The following is a 23,721-nucleotide window of genomic DNA, read 5'->3' as shown; positions in this document are numbered from 1 at the left end:
TGCAAAGCAGGTTGATTAATGAGCCACTATTTTCTAATTTACGCCACAAAAGAAATGCCTCACACTTAAACTTGATGTACACACAAAACTGGAGGGAAAAATACCATTTAGCTTGTCACATGTTTTGCTCATGTCAGGCTTGTACAGTAACTCAAAGTGTGGGTATAAAGTCTACTGTTGTAACTTGCCTGTGTGTTTCATTGGGGTGTGCGACAAAGGCAGGGCAGAGTAAGGTATAGCTCAGGTTAATGAATGTGCCTTAGAAAAATAGTTTTGCTCTGAAAAAAACTTTTACTGCGTCATTTGTTCAGTGTTTGTGGTAAGGACTCAGAAGTTTGGGACAGGCGTATTTAGATGGAAAAAAAATGAATGAGAAATAAAAAAGACTTAAGTCGTAAAGTAATATTTATATAAAACAATTTCATTTGAAATGTCATATGTCATATTCTTATTGAATTTGTGCTTTTCATGTATCTCAACACTGAGAGAACACAGTTGTGGGATATGAACAAAAGCAGTGTTTCAACCCATAAAATAGTTCATATATTTCATTAAATCACATTTCTTAGTAATTATTTTACATAACATGTGCAGTAACCATAGGTAATAACACTGTATATACTTTTAAAGCACTATGACAAATTATAAAACAAATCCCAAATTTCACCCTTGAGACTTGCCGTAGTTACATATACATTTTTATTTTTAGATCAACATTATGGAGTTTTTCTGACTGATGGAAGATAAAATGGAGATAAAACAAATGCATAATGAACGTTGCTGTAGATAATTTCATACCAAATTATTTAAGCACAGTTTGTCTGAGTAAGAGATGTTAGAAATTGGTGAAATATGATCGTATTTAGGTCAGCCAATTATCACCGCATTTGTGTCTGCCAATCGTCACGGGTGTGTTCTGCGTCATCGCCTCCCAGCCAATCGCACGGCGACGCCCAGAAACGGGGCACCCAAGACGTAAACCTGGCAAACATGGCGACTCTCCGAAGAGAGTACGGAGATTGGAAATACGACCGTTTTTAACCGAGAAAATAACCTCCTCTTCGCATGCTACAATGTGGCGGGGTTAGCCAGAGCCATCGCACGCACAGCCTTTTAGATGATGTTTGCAGAGGTAAGTTAGCGCCGGTGAAATCGACGCTTGTATCGTTACAGTAGTTTGTTTTCCAGTGATAGACATGGCTAGTTAGCTTGTAGCAGCTAGCGCCTTAGCGTTAGCCCCGCAGGTAAACACACAGCCTGACAGGGGAGAGGACGGCACACAGCCGCGGCGTTTTTCCGAAAGCGCGTCTGCTATAAGTGGCAGTCAGCCCGGGATTACACGGTTAACGCTAAGTTAATACATTGAGCTCAGGATATCCGCGCTGTCAACACCGTGCTGGAAATTAGCTCGACATAGGCGATGTCGGTAGTATGCGTTTAGATTATGAGTAACGTCCCTCAACAACGAATTTCTACATCACAACAAACACAGGTGAGTTGGGCGTTACCTGTTTGCACTGCGAGTGGGGCCAAAATGTCATGTTAAAGGCAAAAGAAAGTTGATTATTTAGCACCAGCAAGATTGATTAACGGCATAGTTGTGGGCTGTTGGTTATTCCACTAGTTTCTCTATTGTTAGCGAGCGTTCACGTAACGTAAACATAATAGGCGGTGACAGCTTTTTGTCGGAATGATATGGTATGTTGTGGCACTTCCTTCTCCTTTAGCATTAACTTCGGGGAAGGTCTGAGACGTTTCCAGCTGCATTCAGTAGCCAGACTGTCTGTCAGAATAGCTCCCTTCCCCTGTCAGACATAAACAACTGCTGGCCTGACACAGGCCTGTCTTGAAATATTAATAGGGTGTCTTGAGTCCATTGTAGCTGGTCAGTGGTTGCAGGGATTAGCTTCGGCTTTGTGATCATTTGTGACAAGCCGTTTTCAGTGTGACTTGCGATGACATTGTAGTTTTGCTATAGTTGTCACATGATGCAGTTTCTCAACGCACACTGGGCTCCCTGACTTTAAATAGATAGGAACTACTGGTTATGACATCTGCTGAAAGGAAACAAAAAAATAGACTCCAGTGTCCACCTCACCTGAGCGACAGGTGACCCAACCACATCTCGGCACCTATCCAGCAGTTTAAGTACAGGTTTAGCCTCCGTAATGAGGCCGCAGCTGCCACTGCACTACTCTGCATGGCTTACAGGCAGTACTGATTTCTGTGTAAAGTGCTGTCAGGGGTTTCACTTCAACTTGACAGTAGTTCTTTGGAAAATCTTGCTCCCTGCTAACCTTTAGTCTGAATTGAGTGACGGGCATATGTTGGGTTTTTGTGGCCCTTTCTGTTAACACCATTGTTATCATCATCCACGATCTTACACAAGAATGCTGTCCTCTATCAGCTAATAATTAGTCTAGCCTCTTTCTCCTTCACCAACTTGGTTTTGTCTCAGACTTTGATGACTATTGTGTTTCATTTAGGCAGTTGTTTGCTTTCTGGTAGTGTTTGCATTTTTGTGTCATTTAATGCATATTTGCACATTAAACTTGTGGCGCAGCCGTTGCTCTTGTCATTTGTAGTTTTGTTTGCTCATTGAATTGTATGATCACGTTACACTGTAGACAGATTGGCATGAACTTTTGTGATTTACTCCTGTGAGTGAATGGCATACCAACATAGCATGATGAATACACTTTTGTACACAGAGTTGGTTTTCTGTAGCAAGATGTGAGTGCATTGTGTGTTCATCCATGGGCACACAAAGCTATCTCAGTGCTTTTCACCTGTGGCTAAATCTCATTAAGGTGTCTTAATCAAAGCTTGGTGGACATTAAGGACAGCATGCTGTCACATCAGGCCTGCTTGTCATCTAGTATACCTCTCCCTCCTTCCTTCTGTAAATAGAGGTGGTTGCTCTGTCAAACAGGCTGACACCTTTCAAGAATTAAGCCCCGTTCACATCTGTCTTGTATCCAAGTATATCCACAATGAGTATAGGACATGCTGAGATGTGGAATGCAGTTCACATTTGACATCAGAATTTGACTTGTGTCACCAGTTGTGATTGGATTTTGCTATGACTTTATTCTACAACAGCTTCTAAATTAAATTAAATAAATAAATTTAGGGTAGCGCAGGTGATGCAGAAGTTGACTGTTGCAGAGGTCAGGGTTTAATTCCTAGTTCATGCATGTCCTGCAGCTCGTGTGTTCGACTTAGTGGGATGTTGCTGGCCTAGTGATTTGTACTAGCTAGCTGAGATTTTTGGAGAGTAACATAAACCTCCAGATATGCCTTTGTGGAACAACATCTCAACAGAAGGTGAAAATGGGAAACTGGGGACTCAATATGTATCAGAGGAGGCATGTGGCTGACTTCACCCTCCCCAGGGTAGCAGATAACAGCTCAAGAGAGCAGCCCATACCACACTGGACAGAAAAATAGGGGAACAAAATAGTGCTAGGCCATACAGCCAGATAGTAGATGGCTTGCTAGCACCTCACCTTGGCTACAGACTGTGTTTGTGGGGTGTAAGCTTCACAGTTGGTTGACAAATCAAATGAAAAAACAACATTAAGTTTCTTAATAAAGTGCTGAGCCATCTCAAACTGCCAGAAAAAGCATCAGTGCTCGATAGATTGAGATGAGAGATTAAGAAAGAGATAAACTCCATCCTCAAAAATGTATTTACTAATTTTCTGTCTTGATGATGGTGGGGGAGAGCATCTAACATGTCAGACCAAAGCATTCGTGTTTCTCCACTCATTCATTCAGATCTTTTCCTGAATATGTCACTCATACTGAATGTGATCACATGTATCCATGACCACTTCAGAAAGTCAAATACTTATTGTGCAATCAGACCTCATTTTAATGACAGCTGTTCACCTGTGATTAAATCATCCACAATGCATTACAGTCCAAAGTGTCGGCAGGGCCAAAGATTACAATCTGCTGAAGGTCCTGGTCATAAAACTTTCCATTTTCACTCTGTCATTTTTGTCCCCACCATGTAGCTACTATAAATGAATGTTTGTGCTAACTGTGTGCATATACTCACACATACTGCACTTGTTACATTTTCAAATAAATGGAAGGTGAACTGCTCTGCTGATCAAACACCATAGGCTTTACAGAGATTACAAAAGAAGAGCAGTTTACCCAACGTGAGAAGAGCTGCATTCATTATGTTGAAGAGTGGATCATTGTGGCTTTGTCTGTTCACTCTCCTACTGTGCTTGTTACTTTACCTAATGTTAATGTTGTTGAGCTAATGATAGCTGAAGGCTTGTTAGTAGGAGATTGCACAGCACAGGTTTTGAATTAGCGAGCAGCTAGATTGTCCCAGTATCTGCTTTACTGACTGTCATTTGTCAGTGTGGGCTGTCAGTGAAGACAGCGGACGGCTGACCGCCTACAGATGACGGAAGAGTTTAGACACGCTGTTAAATAGGATTTCAGCCAACCTGCAGTACAATACAACTTACCACTGGCCAAATCTTAAGCAATGTTGTGATGCATTTTGTTACTGTGTATGTAAAAGTACCAAAGCCTCTCATTTTTCAGTCAGTAATCTGTATTCAACATTCAGAAATGTATTACTATCACTCTTTCAATGTAAACACAAGGGTAACCCCAGCACCAAAAGTAAAACACACCATTGCACCCTGATGTCACAGGTCTTTTGATGCACAGATTGACCAGGAGACCAAGGAGAACACAACTTTCTAATGCTTTCTGAAAGTATGAAAAGTTTGTTTACAGATTTTTGGATTTGGATCATAATTCACTATTACTAAAACCCTGACAAACTTTGCCTCCTTATACATTTTTCTTTTCCTCTCTGGAAATTAACCATCACTACTGTTGCAATTTTACTAGATCTTTTAATTGCACAGCTTGAGTTTGAGTTTATATACTACTACCTTAGACGATACAAAAAACTATGTAAATTTCTTCTCAAGTTTAATATGGTATCTCTTTTTATAATGGTTGTGCTGGTGGATTAGACCAGCATGACCAGTCAGACATACTTACTTTCTCTTCCTCTCAGGCATTAACAATGGATATCCCGCAGGAGAGCTTTAATGGGCTGAGTTAACCTCTCGCCCAATGACCACACTGATTAGGGTTGCGGCTAAGCACTTGCGGACTTGTGCGTGGGTCCCAAAAATAGAAATATTTACCCTTGAGCAGTTCTTCCCACACGTGTGTGTCTGGGTATGCACAGTGCAGTATGTGTGTAGTTGTGCGTGGATTTATTTTTAAGTTGCGCCAGGAAATCTGGGAAATTATAATCTCCAAGACACTGATAAGAGGCTGTGTACACATTTCTGAATTTGCCTGGAGTCAAGGACGTCCAACAGTAGAACACTCCTCAAAAACCTTACTTCTCTATATAGTAGTGCATTTACACAGTTAGATGATGCATAGTTCGACTTGCTACTAGTCATTGTAAGTGGGGGACATAAATTGATATATTGATTTCATGATATAAGATTAGATCTGGGATTTAGGTTATCATAAAGTTGAGAACTAGTTAATTAATACAGATTTGGGGGTTATCTTACTTTTGCAGTCAAATCAAACGACCATATTTTTCTACTTGATCCTCGGCCATTATATTAACACACATGGATAACCTAATCAAGATTCATTCTTTGTGTATTCTGCCTCTGTTTAGATCACGTCATTAACATAAACTATGGTGTGAAGGCATGTGTATCTGCAGTCTGCCAGTCAGCATCCAAAAATATTGGTTTATTATGATGTACAAGATTTATTTCTCATGAATGCTAAGATTTCATTGGAAGTCTTGTTGTCCAGCTTATACACTTTGGGTCAAATGTCCAATGAAAGTACTTTTGTGTCTGTTTGTATATGCAGACATCTTTTTTAGGGGCTGTCAGAATTGTTATGTTCATGTTTATGTGCATCTCTTCAGTGGGTTGCGTAAGGAATTGCCTAGATGTTAAGATGTGTGTGTCCCCAATGGGCTTTGGTGTTAATCACTGGAACAGATGGTTCATGTTTAAAACCCTGTGTAAGCTGTAATGACTCAAGAGTGTTGGTTATCATCTCTCCTACAGAGCCAAGCCTCCACAGCCTCATCACCTCATCACACAGCCCCACTGATAGCCTCCACATTCCCTTCTGCCGCTCACTGGCACCACTGACGTCAGACCAGACTTACATTACCCATTTGAACTACACGCAAATACTTTCTCAGGGAGTGATTGCATTGAGTTCAAGGGACTTGGACAGGATTTTCTTACGCTATCCCTTTACAGATGGAAAGTTGCATTTGAATGCAAATATCCTAAAAAAAAAAAAAAAGACTCTCTAAATAAAAGCGTTTTTGAACCACAGTTTTCACTGAGTCAGTTAGTACTGACAAACCCACCCCACATCCATGCACTGAATCAGGCTTGAATTAATGACAAAATGACCTAAATATCTGGCAGTGTACAGTTATCAAGGTCTGTCTTGTCAACTGGAGAGGTTTTAAAAAAAATAGCTGCTGCTACAGGTGCATCCAGACAGTTATGAGACTAGTTTATCTCACTGTTATCTTGTGTGTATACAATACAGTCACCCGTTAGCATGTAGCTTAGGCCTGGTGGTAATAAATGTGTCAGTAATGACTGCAGTGGACTACTGAAATCTTCTGAACACTGCCAACAGTGGAGTAACTACCCTCCCTGTGATAACTGTGTGGGTGAAAATTAAACAGAGTAGATGTGTTTCTAAAGGTCAGGCTGTTCGTGGAGGTTTGCATGAAAGTTAGTATCTAGAGAATAATTTGGTCTTCATGTAAACAGTAACAAAATTGTGGCTGATTACTGTGTTACAGCTGTCTTGGAAATGTGAGGACATTTCCATTCATTTAAGATAGTCAAAGTTTGTGGCAGGGTGTAAACTGTCCTATGAATAGAGCCTATGTACCTCTACCACTCCTAGCTCAACTGTAATAGTAGTAATCTTCTACTCTTCTTATAGTCCTAACCCTGCTATTAGTGACTTGTTTCCAGCCAGTTATGACATGTGAAAGAGGGGGTAGTCAAGCCAGTTTGGACACATTCTGCAGCCCAGACACGAATGTGTACACATGCACTGAACACATTTGGTTACTGTCAGCTTTTTGTAATAACTTTCTTGAACTCTGTAAACCTGGTTCCTTAATCACTGTATTAACTAGCCACATCTCTGCTGGGTGACCTGATCTTGGCCATGTAGTGTGTATGTTTAATAGGGGCGTTAGATGAGTGTGTTTGCATGAGAAATATTTCAGACAGGGAAAACTGAAATCAACACAGAGCGATGAAATTAAACATTAGCAGTGCTTCCTTTTATCCAAAGTAATCAAACTGTAAGAATGAAATTGACATGAAAAAGTCTAAACAAGCTAGTAATCAGGTTATTGCAGTGGAATAACATGTACTAATATTTCCTGCCCCAACCCGATTCCTCCTAAATCAGGTTTGTAAATGAAGTGACTGTCTGCTGCGTGTCATATATTCCAAGGTGTGCTCATAGGTGCTGTTGGTCTGTTAGTGTAATGACCTATATGTTTAAAACCAGTTCTGCTGTCATGTTTTAGCGTACACATCTGACAGATCTTAGCCTGTCTAGTAGGCTGTGGGTTTACAGTGAGTAAACAAAGTCAGGGTCAGTAGGCCCAAGTGGCAGCCATCAGAATCAGGTTTTAATTTTTCCATTGTTCTGTGTAATCAGTGGTGATGAAGGATGTCACAAGCTGATTCGCACGATCTTAACTGGAGCCAGTCAAGTCATTTTTTAAATTGACTGTTATCAGCTTTCTGATAACCCGATTGAGGTCCTTTGTTTATTGTAACCTGTCATGCTCTTGTTACACCATGGAACAGCACAGACGATAGTGGCCAGTTTGAATTTTGAATGATGCACCCCTCATACGCAGATGTCAAGATACCTGCCTGTGCAATGCTGTTCAGCCTGCCCGCTGCCATACTCGGAGCTGTTGGTATCCCTACCACTAATCTTTTTGATGCTGATACTTGGTAACAGCACATACTCCATGTTAAATGACGCAGAGTAGGAGTGTAAACTAAAGAGATCTTCAGCAGGACGTACTAGTCATGTGGCATGCATGTGCACTGTGGCAGCAGTTCAGCCTTGTCTGGAGATGTTTAAAATTGATCTGGAACAAAAACTATTGCGCTGAGTTTAGTGAAATGTAGTTCCTATATCTAATCAGACATTAATAATTAGATTAATCAAATAGTGGCAGCCTTATGTAACAACCTGTGTTCAGTGGTCTTTCCTCAGAACATGTCTGAGGTATTTATCTAATAGAAAGTTGTGGATTTGCATGTTGGTAGAGAGTGACAGGTAGCACTCAACCTGCTTTACAAATTTCAAGGAGTGTAACAATTCTGAAATCCTCACAAACATCCACAATCTCATTCCACAATACCGGGAGACCTAATCGCAACCCCCACCCCCACCCTCAGCTCCAACTATGTGACAAATGTAACAAAACTCATTTTTCATTTCAGAGTAAACACTGTAACATATTCAATTATACAATTATTATTCTATTTGAAGTTAGGGCAAGCTGTATATTTTTGTAAATATTGCACATATTTTATTTGTCTTCCAAATGCATGTGTCACGTGACTATTTTGGCCCAATCCTGATCGAGTGATCACGTGAGTGATCAGTAGTCACGCTATACGTAGTAATCCGGGGCTGGACCGTGTTCCCAAATGCAACCGACTTGGCAGGCAGTCTAATGTGTGTCATCCGATTTTCCATAGCGGGCTGTAGCAGTGAGAACAATGTGTCAGTGTCCTGAGGAAGATCTGTCTGTTCCTATCTGGCTCCATCAGTGGATCTGCTTATCTAAGGAACTCTAGTATGAATATAGGGCAGCCGAAGATCATCACTGTTGATCATCACTGTGTCCGTCAGTGACTCTGCTGTGACGGCTCCATGGCTAGAGTGTGGGCATTATACAGTGTGTTACTCTGTGAGAGTTGTGCATATGACCACCATTATGTTGATAACTGCATTTTTTCAAATTAACCTCATGACACTGCTTATGTTATCACACTTTACTTATTCTCTGCATGGCTGGGTTTCATTTGTCCAGCTTGCACCTGCCGGGATGGTTAAGTTTGTGGAGCACTATGTTAGACTCATCCTTCATGTAACAAACCCCAGCATTCATACACATAAACACACACACAAATTACCATATAGCCTTTTCAGGTCAATACTTATATCTAGATTTGGTAGTCTAAAAAGTATAATTTATTTGTAATGTTACATGAACAAACAATGTTGATATGGATTCTTTAGATTTGTCTTAATGCATAGGACAAACTATGCAATGGTGAAACATTCTAAATTACATTAATCAATTATATAAACCTGCTTATCCTTTGCAGGGTTGCAGGAGGCTCCATACATGCACAAAAAAAACACATCTTGTACTTTTTAGATCAAGAATGAGGATGAATGTCCGCAGAGCTGAGGGCAGGAAGTGGAGGTATGGAGTAGAGAGACCATCTTTTATTCAGTGGAGTGGATTCAGTCTCCTGTGTCCACAAAGCATCCAGTCATGTTTTAGTGTACATCATTGAACAAATAACCTGCTTTTGATGTCATGGATAAACATGATCTCAGAAAATGCAATAAGTTCACTTATCCTATGTGATGTGAATCCTATGTGATGTGAAAGCATCAGCAGTCGTGATAGAGATCACTTCCAGTTTAAAAACCCTCAGCCTGCATTGAAATGACCTCCGCTGTTTGTGCCAGTGCTACTTACACAGTGACAGTAGTTTCAGTGTGCCAGCCTGGCCTTGCCTTCCCTGACTCACGTATTGAGCGGCTAAAAGTAACAGTTGCGTTTTCTGGTGTTTTATCATTGCAGTCAATGCATCTGCAGCATTGGCACAGTATGGGACTGAAAATAGAGCTTCTAGACTAACTTATGTGGAAAACTGGGACAGAGAGGTGCTCGCTAGACACAAGAGTTTAGTTTCCTGCGCTGACAATAACAGGAAAACCATAGGATGTGACTCACACATATGCACACTCACACTCCAAGTCTTCATCTGATACTCTCTAACAATACAACACACCACAGTTTGTCTTTTTAAATAATCTTTTCCTGTGCTGACATCTGTAGTGTAGAATAGTGTTTTTACTTGACTGCGGATGACGTCATTGTACAGTATAATAAGTGCTGCTGATTTATTGTTATTTCTCCTTCACAATGGAGTGAGCAGTCATGACCAAACAGTTTTATGTGGGGGATTTATGATAGGGCTGGGAGAGAAGATTAAGCCATTTTTAGACTGTACTTCAAATGGCAATCGATAAATTATTTTCAGCATACAATTACAAGTTTATTCACATTTATAGCCAAAGAGTTTGAAACAAAACAAAGACACAGGGCTGTTACTGCATGCAGTAAATTACCATATGGTAAATGGTAACAACAGTTACAAATGCTACTAATGTAAACAAATCTTAATCAGTGACTTAAAATGTAAATAATGTAAATTTAGTTAGTGTCTGGGCAGTAAATTAAAAGAGCTGTTTGTCAGTGATGGAAGATTTAAATGCTTTGATCAGACAGCAGGCGGGAAACTTTTCTTCTGACCAACTTAAATGATTGTCGGACTAATTCAGATACTGGCAGAGAAGTCTGCACTGGTTAAAGAATAAGCAGTAGAGTATTCAGCCTGTGTTTTGTTTTTGTGTGTGTTTCAGGCCAGTCTGTCCATCTGGGGATGGGGGGGTCTTGGAGTCGTGCTGTTCCTCGTCACCTTTGGACCCTTTGCCATATTCTACCTGGCTTTTTATGTCTTCTGCTTCATTGGAGGGTGAGTGTTAAGACCTGTAAAGCATACATCATGTCTGTTTGTAAGCCTGCTCTTCTACATTAACCACAACACTTTGTATGGCCACCCTGGAGATCAGTTTTTAACTTATCTTGTTCTCACTTCTGTTTTCCAGGGGCTTTGCGGTCATTCTGCTCTATGGAAAGATCAACTCAGAGAAACACCTGGAAAAATGCGAGCATTCTTACCTGCCATCCACACAGATTGGTATACTAAAGGTAAAAAGGCACTCAAACAAACACACACACACATTTAGACCTCACCCACACAAACAAATAAATTAGTTGTTAATCAGCTTTCTTTGTTGATGAAGTTCCCGATACCATGCAGATCTGTAAAGTAAAGTTCTGACATTTCACCACATCTCTCATCATTCTGTACTTCTCTTTCAGACGTTGGATGAGATGAAGCTAGAGATCAAGCCTATAAAGATTGACAGGAGACTGACTGGCTCCAGTTTCATCGATGAACCACTGCAACAGGTGAGTGTGTGTGCGTGTCTTAATATCATGTAATGTGACTTCCTGTGCATTTTACACCTGTGTGAAGTACAAATGTTAAGAACTGTACAGCATTGACTGTAAAAGAGAGTAACAGAGAGAAGTGGTGGTAGAGTAGTAGAGTGATTGGCCTGAAAAAAAGGCACTGCACAGATGAAACTGAGACAACAGCTAAGAAGGGAAGCTAACAGAGGATAACAGGATTATGACTGGATAAAACATGCTAACGCTCCAGACTTTTTGGACTCTGCCCCACTTGGGTCACTGTCTGACCCATCAGCTGGTCTAGGTCAGCAACTTGATGGTCTCAAGCCATAAAGTAGTCATCACTGTCAAAAACTACATGACCTCCTAAAGCCTCTGTGCCTCTCTTTCACAGGAAGTTTGTTCCTAGTGTGTTGTGTGTCATCAGATTAGTCGGGACCAGGATGTCTGTTTTTTTGGGGGGGCGGGGGGGGGGTTCTTGCAAAACAAAATTTCATTCTCCTAAACTCTAAAACACACACACAGGTAACACAGGTATTTCTCTTTCTTAACAGCCTCGACAGAAAGAATCTCAGTTCTGATCGTCACAATTTACTGGCACATCCTCTTCACACATTATTTTTTCGTTTTTTTTATTTTTTATTTTAATAGGGTCTTTTTTTATTTCTTTTTAAAAAATAAATATCACACCTTTCCCTCTAGACCTCAGACAAGCACATTTACTTTCAAAATCTGTTTTAATTCTGAATAAGTACTGGACCACACAGTGACTTAGAGGTTATTTTTCCTTCGCACCCGTATTCTAGATTTGTTGCATCATGTAGGCAGATGCCTAAATGTGATATTTAGGTGCACTTCTGAAATCTTACCAAATTTACTGTCCGGGAAAAAAAGTTGAAAGTGGAACTGAAAGTTTATCTTCTGTTACATTGCTACACTACCAGTGTTGCACCATCAACTGTTGCATGGCAGAAATGTATCCGAGTCTGCTGGAGATTTACTCAGCTTAACACATTGGTAAAAAGATCCTGTAAATGATGGCTCGGTTGTCTGTCAGTATTGCTGACAAGGAACATGAGCTTAGTAGCTGCAGTCTGGTGGTTACAGTTTTTCTTTCCACTCTTTCCTGTAGTTAAAACACTTACAGTAGAAAACAAGCTTTTAGCATGTTGTCCACAGTAAAACAGCGTGGCCGGCAGAGTTAAGTGCAGAGTCGGCGGTTTGACATGGTCAGATGACATGGGCTGCTCCACTGTGGAGTCTCTGTTCTCCCTTCCTCCCTGGGAAAGCACACTAATCATTTCAGCAGCATGTGAACCTCGAGATCCTTCACAGCTAAACCTGACATCATGCAGACCTGTGTCATGCTCTGCCAAAGACTCTTTTCTTCTAGTCTTATTTTTCTCAGATGTGCTTACATAAAAAAAAAAAATCATGAACAAATCCTTCCTCCCACTGCAGCTCACACAGTAGCGGCAGATACTGACAGTTATGCTGATTTTTGCGTTGGCTTGATTTAGTCATACTACTCAACTGCAGTCTCTATTGAATTTAACAGACTTCAGTTAAATGATTGATTTACCCAAGTTTCCTTAGAGCTCAGTAATCTATTCCCTGGGTGTTAGTACTAGACATTGGCAATAAACAGATTTCATTTTCTGTCCAAGATGAGTTATTTACCCATCTTGCTCTCCACTGGGTTGTAGCATTTAATTAACTCTCCCTCTCTCTACTTTTTATTCCCCTCAGTCAAGCTCCAAGATAGTCTTTACTAAATTTCCTTTACTAAATGTCTTTTACTTTCTTGCTCTTACTCCCTCCTCTTCCTCCATATTTCTTTCTCTCTGTAGGTGATACAGTTTGCTCTGAGAGACTATATCCAGTACTGGTACTACACTCTGAGCGAGGATGAGTCCTTCTTATTGGAGATCAGACAGACTCTGCAGAATGCCCTGGTCCAATTCTCCACACGGTACAAGACAGACTCACATTTGCTCTGAACGACATGTTACTTCTTAACATTTTCTGCCTTGATATTGAAGGTTTTACACAAACCAAATCTGTTTTGTATTTCTCTACTGTTTTGTGTGTGTGTGTGTCAAGGTCCAAAGAGGTGGACTGGCAGCCTTACTTCACCACTCGCCTGGTGGACGACTTTGCCACCCATTTACGTGTCTTTAGAAAAGCCCAGGATCGCCTCGCTGACAGAGAGGACAAACAAAGTACAGATGCACATTCACGATTGCTTTCTCACTCGCAGTTGTCATCAGTATGTTTGGCATGGCTTAAACAGTGATTGTGATTGTGTAGTTTGATTTCAATAAGATTTGTTTATAGTTTTGGTGCAGAAAAATAGTTTCAGAGAATTTAGCGCAAATAATGACAAGTAAGAGTTTTGTCTGAACAGGAGACATAACAGAGGAGCTGGTGGACTCGTTCTTCGAGGCCGAGGTGGAGATGGAAAGGAAGATTTGTCGAGACGTTGTGTGCACTTCACATAAAGACGAAGAAGGTAAACGCACATCTGTAATCTTGTTTTACATTTGATACCATCATTCAGAACTTTTCCCACAAATGTGCTACTGTTTGATGTTATAGTGAGGAAAAAATATTCAAAAGCCGTGTGTGTGTGTGCGTGTGTGTGCGCTTGTGTGCGTGCATGGGCGTGCGTGTGTGCGCGTGCGTGTGTGCCAGGTTTCCTTCGAGACTTGTGTGAGTTGCTTCTGTATCTGTTACTACCTCCTGGAGATTTCCACAACAAGAACATGAGATACTTCCTAAGGGTGAGTACACATAAGATACACAAACACAAAATCTCATCCTCACTTACGTAGTATACCGAACAGTCTTAACTTTTGTTACTTCATAGGCTATTGTCGTTTCGGACAATGTGACAGCATATTTGTAGCGTAAATTGTTATGATTGTATCAAGAAAAGCACTGTGATGTTTTTAGGAGGTACTGGCGCGTGGCGTGCTGCTTCCTCTGATCAACCAGCTGAGCGACCCAGACTACATCAACCAGTTTGTCATCTGGATGGTGAGATCTGACACTCACACCCGTCCATAACTCGCATCTATCAGATAGATTACTCTCCAAGAAACAATCCAGAAAATCTGATGAAATAGGACAGAAACAGAATTTTTCAGTGGTTTGTGTGACAAGTGTAAATGTGTGTGTGTGTGTGTGTATATAGATCCGGGACTCCAGCTGTAACTATGAAGCTTTCATGACCATCCTGAAGCTGACAGACAAGCCTGCTGAGCTGGAGGCCGTCAAGGACAAGGTGCTGGAGGAGCTGCAGTACCTCCGCTCCCTGGACACCGCTGGGGATGGTAGGCACTCAATCACATACACACACACACACACACACACACACACACACACACACACACACACTCTCACTCACTCACTCTCTCGCTCATATTCAAGTCACATGAAGCACAAAGGACGTCCGAAAAAATTGGCAAAACAACTGCACTGCATTCCTCTCCACCTCCTGATGTCTTTTTGTTTCCTTGTCCTTTAGACATCAATGTGATCAAGAACCAGATTAACAGTCTTCTATTTGTGAAGAAGGTGTGTGAGACCAGGATCCAAAGGCTGCAGTCTGGCAAGGTGAGAAACTACAACACAGCCTATATAGTGCTTACACTGGAGGATCCAAAAAAATACTGCATTACCAAAAATTTATTTTAAGTGTCATCAGTTTTTTAAATGTATTATTTATATAGTCAAACATTGTCAGCACAAGTGTCAGCTTAATTTTCCCAAAGTCAGTTTGTGAAGTTTTATCTTTTGGAATCAACTAAGCAGAAAAAACAATTTTCTCTGTTCTGTGTGTGCCAGACGTTTCTTATCCTGTGTCTGTGTCTGTGTTGTGTAGGAGGTGGATGCCTTGAAGCTGGCAGCCAACTTTGGCAAGCTGTGCGTTATCCCACTGGATCACATCCTCGTCCACAACATAGCCCTGCAATTCTTCATGGGTAATTCTGGAAATGCATCATCACATATACCACGGATGCCAAACGTCTCTGTAGTCATCCCAAGACATTAATCCTGAACATTTCTGTTAATCATCTTTATAATCCATAACTTATTCCGTTTCCTCACAATTTACAACTCCAACCTGTCTTGTTAGGCACACTGCTTTTCAGTCACACGTGACCTCGTCAGGTATTTTAATGGGTCACTCCATGATACAGATCAAATAACGATTGTGTGTGTGTGTGTGTGTGTGTGTGTGTGTGTGTGTGTGTGTGTGTGTGTGTGTGTGTGTGTCTGCTCACAAACTAAGTTAAGCCAAGTTGCGTCAGTTCTGGTGTGGAAAATGAGCACTAGCTTAAACAACAGCCTAAACCTTGTGGCTGGTCCTGGAATTTTAACATTAATGCTGCTAGTTTTTTTTTTTGTTGTTGTTGTTGTTTTTTTCAATAAAATAAGTTTCCATCAACATAATTCAAAAACTGAGCCAAAGTTACATTTAGTCATTCAAGTGGGACAGTAATCAGAAGTATTTGTTTAATATATATTTGTGTAACCAAAAACAACATACAGACTTCTTTTGGGCCGACTGTTGTGTCTGTTGATTCAGACTTCATGCAGGCAGCGGGGGCCCAGGCGGAGCTGTTTTTCTGGCTCACTGTGGAGGGCTACAGGGTGACGGCACAGCAGCAGCTGGAGGCCATGCAGGGCTGGCAGAAAGATGGCAAGAAGCAGCCCAGCGCCACAAAGGGCCTGCTGAAGGCTGCTGCACTGGGTGTCTACGAACAATACCTCTCTGACAAGGTAGGAGACCTGTTTGGGCACGCACACATTTAGACACGCAAATCTAAAGTCATTTCAGCCATAAAGTAGATTAAGACTAAAGCAAAATGTTTTGGTCGCTCAGATGTTCAGTCACAGAGTTACATGGAAAATTATGCATAAATGTACCTGCTGTTTCCGTTAGCTTGTGTCATCTAATATTGTAAAAAATTATCTACTTATGTCTGTCTGCTTTTGATTCTTCTCCAACAGGCGTCTCCCAGGGTACAAGTGGACGAGGCATCAGTGACAAAACTGGGGGAGAAGCTGCAGAAAGATGATCCAACACCAGAGATATTTGATGAAATCCAGAGACAGGTACATGATGTCATGTTTACTCTGTATGTAAGTGATTTTTATAAAGCATGCTAATACTGTGAGGAATATGACGCTATTTTCATTCTGTGTTTTTTAGCAGACACAAATTTTTCCTCTTTGTTACATTTTCATTTTCTTTTTTGAATGCTCTGCCTCAGTTCTTGTGATTTGCACCTGCTAACAAACTGTTTTACACATATTTTACCACAGGTGTATGACATGATGCTACGTGATGAGCGCTACTACCCCTCCTTCAAGCAGAGCCCTCTCTATGTCCGCATGCTAGCAGAGCTGGACATGTTGAAAGAGCCGAGCTACCGGGGATCTGATGACGGCGATGGAGAATCTTTTAATGGCTCTCCCACAGGAAGCATTAATCTAGTAAGTCAGCTTCGATTCCTGTTGCAGGGCTTAGAAAAATCTTGATGTGGAGACACCTCTGGCGTTGCTTTTGTAGTTCATCCTCCCACTGTTATCTGTGTTTCTTTTTGTGATTTCAGTCTTTGGACGACTTGTCTAACTCCTGCCATGATGAATCTATGCACATACATGCCTTCATCTCCGACACAGGTACAGACACACACACACTCAGTCTAAGTGTGCTCCTTTTTTGAACATGCTGTTCAAGTGTCAGTCTTAAATTAGGGTTATGAAGAAAACTTTAAGGGTTTGTGCTAGATTCTGGCAGCTTGTGTATGCACATCATGTTTAAAAACACTTCCTTGGTGTGGGAATTTGGTGTTGTAACTGCATATGTTGACAGTGTGTGAATTTGTCATGCATATTGGGTACCTTTGAGTCCCTGCTGGCCCCTCCTGCATGTTTTTTCTTTCAACTTTTCACCTCCTAGCTCCATATATCTGCATGTGTCTGCTGTGTCACTTTCATCCTGTTCCAATTTTCTTTATTTCTTTCATTCTGTCACCTTCAATCTTTTTCTGTTCTTCCCTTTTCCTTCCTTCCCCCTCCTCCCTCCTTTACCTTTCCTGTCATTCTGTCGCGTTTTCCTCCCTTTTATCACATTTCCACACCCTTTGCTCTTCATTCTTTCCTTTGATTTCTCTTCTTCCCCCCACACTTTGCTTCTGCACATACTTTCCTTTCTTTCTTCTGCTTTCATCCACCCCCCTCATCCTCCATTCCCCTGTTGGATGTATTGCTGCGCGGGGTAGCTGATGCTTGTCTCCCCGGCTTCTGGGGTGCTGCAGGGGTTTGCAACGACCACGGTAAGACCTACGCGCTGTATGCCATCACTGTGTTCAGACGCAACCAGGATGGCAGTGAGGACTGCTGGAAGACATACCGCCGCTACTCAGACTTCCACGACTTCCATATGAGGATCACTGAACAGGTGTGTGTGAGTCAGGATGATTGTGTACCAGTTGTCCAGAAGCCAGCAGCATTTCTATCAAAAGTTCATATTAGAGTTAAAACATGAGGCAACGAATGCGTTTGTTTTTATTTTGTTTTAGTTTGAGAACCTGGCATCGATCCTCAAGCTGCCAGGAAAAAAGACATTTAACAACATGGACAGAGACTTCTTGGAAAAGAGAAAAAAAGACCTAAATGCTTACCTACAGGTAAAGCATTTATATATTACATCAAATGTTTTATTGTCGGACATCATTTTGTAGAGTGATATCAATAACTTGTGTGTGTTTTCCAGTTGCTGCTGAACCCAGAGATGGTGAAGGCCTGCCCAACTCTGATTCCATATGTATATGACTTCTTAGAAAACAAGGCCTACAGCAAGGGAAAAGGAGAGTTTGCACGAAAGGTCAGTTAATGTTTTTATTATTTACTACCAGATAACTTCAAAACATTGTGTAAGTTAAGCTACTTTCATCTGTAGCTTATATTTAATGTATAGTGAAGTTTTTCACTCTGTACATGTCGTTGACCTTTAACACTTTAAATATAACTGTGTGCCTGAGAGCTCCAGTACTGCAGCAGCTTTGCTTTTGCAAAATGTTAGTCTTACACTAAATGTTAGTCTTACACTAAGCAGTGGAGCTCTGGTGGCACAGATATGGATTTTTAATCAATAAAGCTAATGTTTTTTTTATGGTGGGGTGCAATAACTACTAGGATGTTATTGGAGATACTTTCCCTTTTTGCCATTTTACTTCTAATGAAAAAAAAAGAAACCAAAATGATATTTCGCTGTGATTTACAATAACATACACCATTCTAGCCGCTCCACCATCTTTGCTGTAGTTTGCAGAACAGGTTAAAAGTTACAGATCTCAGCTTTGATCTTTAATTCAGTAGTTATTTGGTAGTGGGTGTAAGTGATTGTGACTCAGGACAAAGGATTATAATTGCTTTTTTAAAATATATTTTCTGCTTTTGTTTCTTTTCCCCATCAGATAGATACATTTGTAAATCCTTTGAGGAGCTCCATGAGGAATGTGTCCAATGCAGTGAAAGCTCTGCCAGACAGTCTGGCTGAAGGGATGACCAAGGTGTCTGACAACATGGGCCGCATGTCAGAAAGACTGGGCCAGGACATTAAACAGTCCATATTGAAGGTAATGCCATGAAATACTGCAAGTACTTTGCATCTGAATAAATATCTGGACCTTTTGGTCATTGCGTTGACATGTTAGTTCATCCAACCTCTGACGGTCTAGTGTCTTTCCCCTGCTCTTCTAGGTGCCTCCACTCCTCCCTAAGTCTGAAATCGACCCTGAGCACTGTCGAGTCTCCGCCCAGCTTGATGACAATGTGAGTCAGGCAGTCGGTTTGGTTGTTAGGTGTTCATGTCTTTTATTATGTTTTTGGTAAAATGGTAAATGTGTGTCTTGTGTGTCCAGGTGGACGATAACATCCCGCTGAGGGTAATGCTGCTGCTGATGGATGAAGTCTTTGACCTGAAGGAGAAAAACCAGTGGTTGCGCAGGAACATTAAGAACCTGCTGCAGCAGCTCATCAGAGCCACGTATGGAGACACCATCAACAGGTCAGAGATGCACAAAGATATTGCTACGTACAGTTTGATCTATGTATATGACATCACTGCTAACTCATACTGGGCTCTACATCCAATTTCTAGTGAGTTTTGCTGATGTGAAAGGGGATGACTGGGTTTGTTAAACACTGAAAAACATGACCTTAGATTTGCAGTTTGTGTATTTCTTGTGTATTTATCCACCTAAGCAAACAGCAAAATAGGATTAAAGTGCTCAGATCACAGAGCGTGTGCAGATACTTAAACTGAACACAAATACAGACATGTTGTTGAGAGCTTCAGAAAATCATCAATTTCACACAGAGCACAATCTGAATAGTCTTACTTTTGTCTCTGCAGGAAAATTGTGGACCATGTGGACTACTTGACCTCACCAGAGCAGGTAGCAGACTACGTCAAGAAGTTCAGGTAACACTTCCACTTTTCTTCCAAATAAATCTGATTGGTCAGAGGAGCTGAGTGTAACCCTGAGTGGTTCTGTCCCCTTACAGAGATTCCTACTGGCCCAATGGTATACTGGCTGAGACCCCTCCCCGTCGGGACAAAAGCATCCGCATGAGGACACGAGTAGCTGCCAAGACCAGCCTGCTGGGGATCATGCCAGGTGAAAACATGTACACACGCTTAATTTAAGCATCATCCAGGCATCAACAACTGTTTGGTACGACTTCATCCACTTACTCCCCATATTTAAGGCCCTCTCTCTTGTAGAGAGAAAAAACAGATACACTAACATCTCTCATCTATGTGGCTTGTTTAAGTAAGTTTCTGAGTGGGCTTGCTGCAGCCCTTAGAGGTCAATAGGAGGATAAAAACACCCACTATGATTGCTGTCTCCTGTTCTCCAGCCAGGTGGCAGTAATGAGCCCATTACAGCTTGGTGCCCTAGAAAAAAGTGAAGAAACAACAAAAGAAAACTAACTTAAACAAATGCAATTTTTTCACATTAAGGGGAAAAATTTCAAGTGTGAAGACGGACTTGTTTAATTCACAAATATACATTTGGTTAATATTTTTACTCCTGGAACTGTCAGACAGATAACAGGGGTTCAACTTCTCTGTTAACAGGCATCTACAGGCATGTAGCTGACTTTCATTCATCTTTCATTTTGTAAAAGTTTTACTTGCATGCTCACTTTACTTCATGTTTTCATGTCTCTCTTATCTAACTAAAGAGTTGCATGCCTCATTCTTGCCCAATCCCACACTCAAGCGGTAACTCTGTGATCCTAAGTGCTCCTCTGGTGGTTCTGGTGTGAGCTCAGGGCAAAAATGAACCCTCAAGGAATAGGTTCTTCTTTTTCATCACTGACTACTCCACTTTATTTCTCTTCCTTCCCCCAGATGAGCTGAAGCACATCATTGGGGCGGACACCACAAGAAAGGGCATCCTGCGTGTCTTTGATATGTTTCAGTACCAACCCATGAATCGTCGGCTAGTCTACGTTTTCCTGGAGGGTTTCCTGGAGACAATGTTCCCCCAGTACAAATTCCCTGAGCTCTTTGTCAAGCTGCACTCCCGCTCGCCACGCATCCACAGATACAGCCAGAAACTCAAATCCTCCTCTCTTAAGAGGTGACAGGAAAGGACAGAGTCGATAGGACCGACGATACACACACAGACTTGAGAGCTAAGAGCGAGAGTGGGGGGCTTGACGTGGACGTGGACGTGAACGTGAACGCGTGTGTGTGTGTGTGTGTGTGCGTGTGTGTGTGCGTGTGTGTGTGTGTGTGTGTGTGTGTGTGTGTGTGTGTGATTTCTGCCATTTCTTCCACTTCCCTCACACACAGTTTTTGATGAAAGCACTCCAAATATCCAGCTGATTATTTCTGTCAAAACAGAACTGAAGGATGAACAACACACACTCTGCCCTTCTCTCGCTCTGAGAGACACACACGCGCAAACACAAGTCCTGAAATTTGCACCAAGACTGAACATGGCAGTCTTTTCTTTTACTTTCTACATTGTCCCCCACCTTTTTGGACTTTTTAAGTTGTGTTTAGCTTTATCCTGGGCCATTTAATGCTGCTTTCATGTGGTCCAGAGAGCAGACCACAGATACTGTATTGTTTTTAAACTGCAGGAGTAGATAGCATAGACCCACACCTTGCCTTACCTTCCCGCTTCTGTCTTTTGGCCGGCTCAGTGTGCCATCTCTGAACCGGCCCCTCAGCTGTAGTCAAAATTACCCTCATGCTGTAGACATTTGATCTGCAAAAATTGCACACACTAAACATGCAACAATATTTTGTTTTCATAGCAACCAAATATGTCAATGGCACTGGGTTAAAGAGGCGCTGTTTTTAAAATGTGACTGAACAAATATGGGTCGAAAGAATGATTTTTATTTTTATTGTCAGCATTTTTTCCAGCCTCAATGCTTTTCTTGAAACATGACTTTTTTTTCCCCTCTTTTTGCTTTTAAGTATTACATTACCTGTGCCGCCCATGATCCTCAAAGAATAGGCCACATCCCTTTTAATGCTACTGTCATAACCTGTGATGACCAAAGCTCATGCTGTTCATACGCGTGTGTGTTGCTGTTTGACGTTGGGTTTACTCTGAACATTACTGTGCTTCATATTGATAATCATGTGAAGAAAGAGAATGCAATGTTGACCTTTACTGACCTAAAAGGTGAGGCGGTGAGGGCACACTGAAGTGTGTTACAGTTGTGGGAAGCTCAGCTCTGGCTGTCCAAGCGCACTATCAAAGAATGTACTCTCTGGTCTAGTCTGTATTTGGCTTGTGTAGAATTTTTTGTGTGTGTGTGTGTGTGTGTGTATGTGTGTATGTGTGTTTAGCACAAAGAAGCAACCATCTTCAGTCAGAAACTGTGCCAGTGTGAGCTAGTGAACCAGCCTTAAAACTACAAACAGTATATACTGACCAAGAGACGCACGCTAGAGGTAGCTCTCCTTCACACGACTGAACGTTACTTTAAGGAAATCAAGATTGAGATATGGAGATGTATCCCTAATCACTTTTATTCAGAGAAAATGTCTTTAATTTTGTGCAATATTTGTTTTTCTTTAATGCATGTGCATTTTGAATCATTGTATACTGAAAAATGTAATTCTTTTTGTTTTAATAGTAGAGAACATGAAAGAAGTTTCCCCAGAAATGTCTTCATATCCCAACAACTTAACATTCCGTTGTTGTAAAAGTACAATGTTTATTTTACAGACTTGTTTTATAAGTCTGAGTTTTTTTTTTTGTTTTTGGGTGTGTGGGGGGTATTTTCCAATTATCCCTCACCCACTTGTGCAGAATCTGTGTTTTGGGTATTGACTGGGCGGTGTTGGGTGGGGGGAATGTGTCACAGCCAGATTATTAGCTCATTGAGCTATAGCTAGCTCGGAGGCGGCCTCAAACAACTGCTTCTTTTTAACTCATAAGTGGTGTTTTATGCATTCAAGGTTTTTTGTTGCGTGTGAACAGATTGTTGTTGTTATGAACTGACAGCTGGAGGGACTGCCCGCCCCACCCTCTCTTCCTGTCCAATAGACTCACAGGAGAGCTGCGTCCTGTGACCAATGGAATCACTGCTAATGAGCACTTACCGTAGCACCTGTGGGAGGGCCTCTCCCATTGGCTGGACGGAGCCCCATTCTGCTGCAGTCATTGGATGGAACTCCTTCGTCTGCTGTGATTTTCTTACACTGAGCAGCCGTGGTGGACTCTGATTGGTTGAGTCGGAGGACATGAACTTAGCCTCTCTTACTGAGAGGTGAATATTTTGTCCCCAAAGTGGAGGAGATGTCACCTTTAACTTTCTGCACACCTCTCCATACAGGAAGGCTTGTTTTTTTTGTTTTTTTTAACCCCAGTATATATGAATCTATGATAATGAAAATTGTGCATATCTGTGTACAGTATGTGTTAATAGTGTGCCTAAATGTACTGTCAACTCTATTTTCATATTTTTCTTTAACCTAAAAAAAAATCAATCAGAATGTCATGATCATTTTACGCGACTGAAAATGACTTTAGGGTGTTTTTTTTGCATCATGCTTATCAAACTCTTCCTTATGAGCAATTGTGCTCAGATCAGTATAACACTAATAAAAGGTAACTCAGACTAACTGACCCAGTGTGTATGGTGTCTTCAGTGTATTTGTTCATCAAATCACCAATAATATGGCTGAAGTTTGAACACATAAAAGGTTATGTCTGGTGCATGGTGCCCACATATTAGACCAACCTTTAACCATTATAAAAGGATTATCTCTGTGCTTC

The 23,721-nt window shown here is 41.3% G+C and overlaps 1 protein-coding gene across 4 annotated transcripts; it reads left to right on the top strand.

Annotated features, from left to right (window-relative positions):
- The first annotated feature begins 952 nt into the window (after positions 1-952).
- On the top strand, positions 953-23,571 carry snx13 (sorting nexin 13). 4 transcript variants are annotated; one of them, XM_071501164.1, is made up of 25 exons: positions 953-1,132; positions 10,771-10,883; positions 11,017-11,119; positions 11,294-11,383; positions 13,237-13,358; positions 13,490-13,608; positions 13,794-13,898; positions 14,081-14,169; positions 14,342-14,425; positions 14,583-14,721; positions 14,916-15,004; positions 15,273-15,372; positions 15,981-16,174; positions 16,406-16,510; positions 16,721-16,891; positions 17,011-17,080; positions 17,683-17,861; positions 17,983-18,090; positions 18,177-18,287; positions 18,880-19,041; positions 19,166-19,237; positions 19,327-19,472; positions 19,821-19,889; positions 19,973-20,085; positions 20,826-23,571. In XM_071501164.1, the coding sequence occupies exons 1-25, from the start codon at positions 1,118-1,120 to the stop codon at positions 21,059-21,061; spliced, it is 2,904 nt and encodes a 967-aa protein (XP_071357265.1). In that variant the 5' UTR covers positions 953-1,117; the 3' UTR covers positions 21,062-23,571. The 4 variants fall into 4 exon arrangements, with proteins under 4 accessions (XP_071357265.1, XP_071357267.1, XP_071357264.1 ...); XM_071501166.1 differs by having other exon boundaries at positions 962-1,132; positions 17,719-17,861; XM_071501163.1 differs by lacking the exon at positions 953-1,132 and adding an exon at positions 1,156-1,492.
- Positions 23,572-23,721: the final 150 nt, after the last annotated feature.

The sequence above is a fragment of the Trachinotus anak genome, unplaced genomic scaffold (assembly GCF_046630095.1).
Source record: "Trachinotus anak isolate AG129_WGS33_773 ecotype Australia unplaced genomic scaffold, CSIRO_AGI_Tana_v1 ptg000016l, whole genome shotgun sequence".
NCBI classification, from domain to species: Eukaryota; Metazoa; Chordata; class Actinopteri; order Carangiformes; family Carangidae; genus Trachinotus; species Trachinotus anak.
The sequence above is the reverse complement of the archived record's forward strand: the minus strand, read 5'-3'. Positions and strand labels throughout refer to the sequence as shown.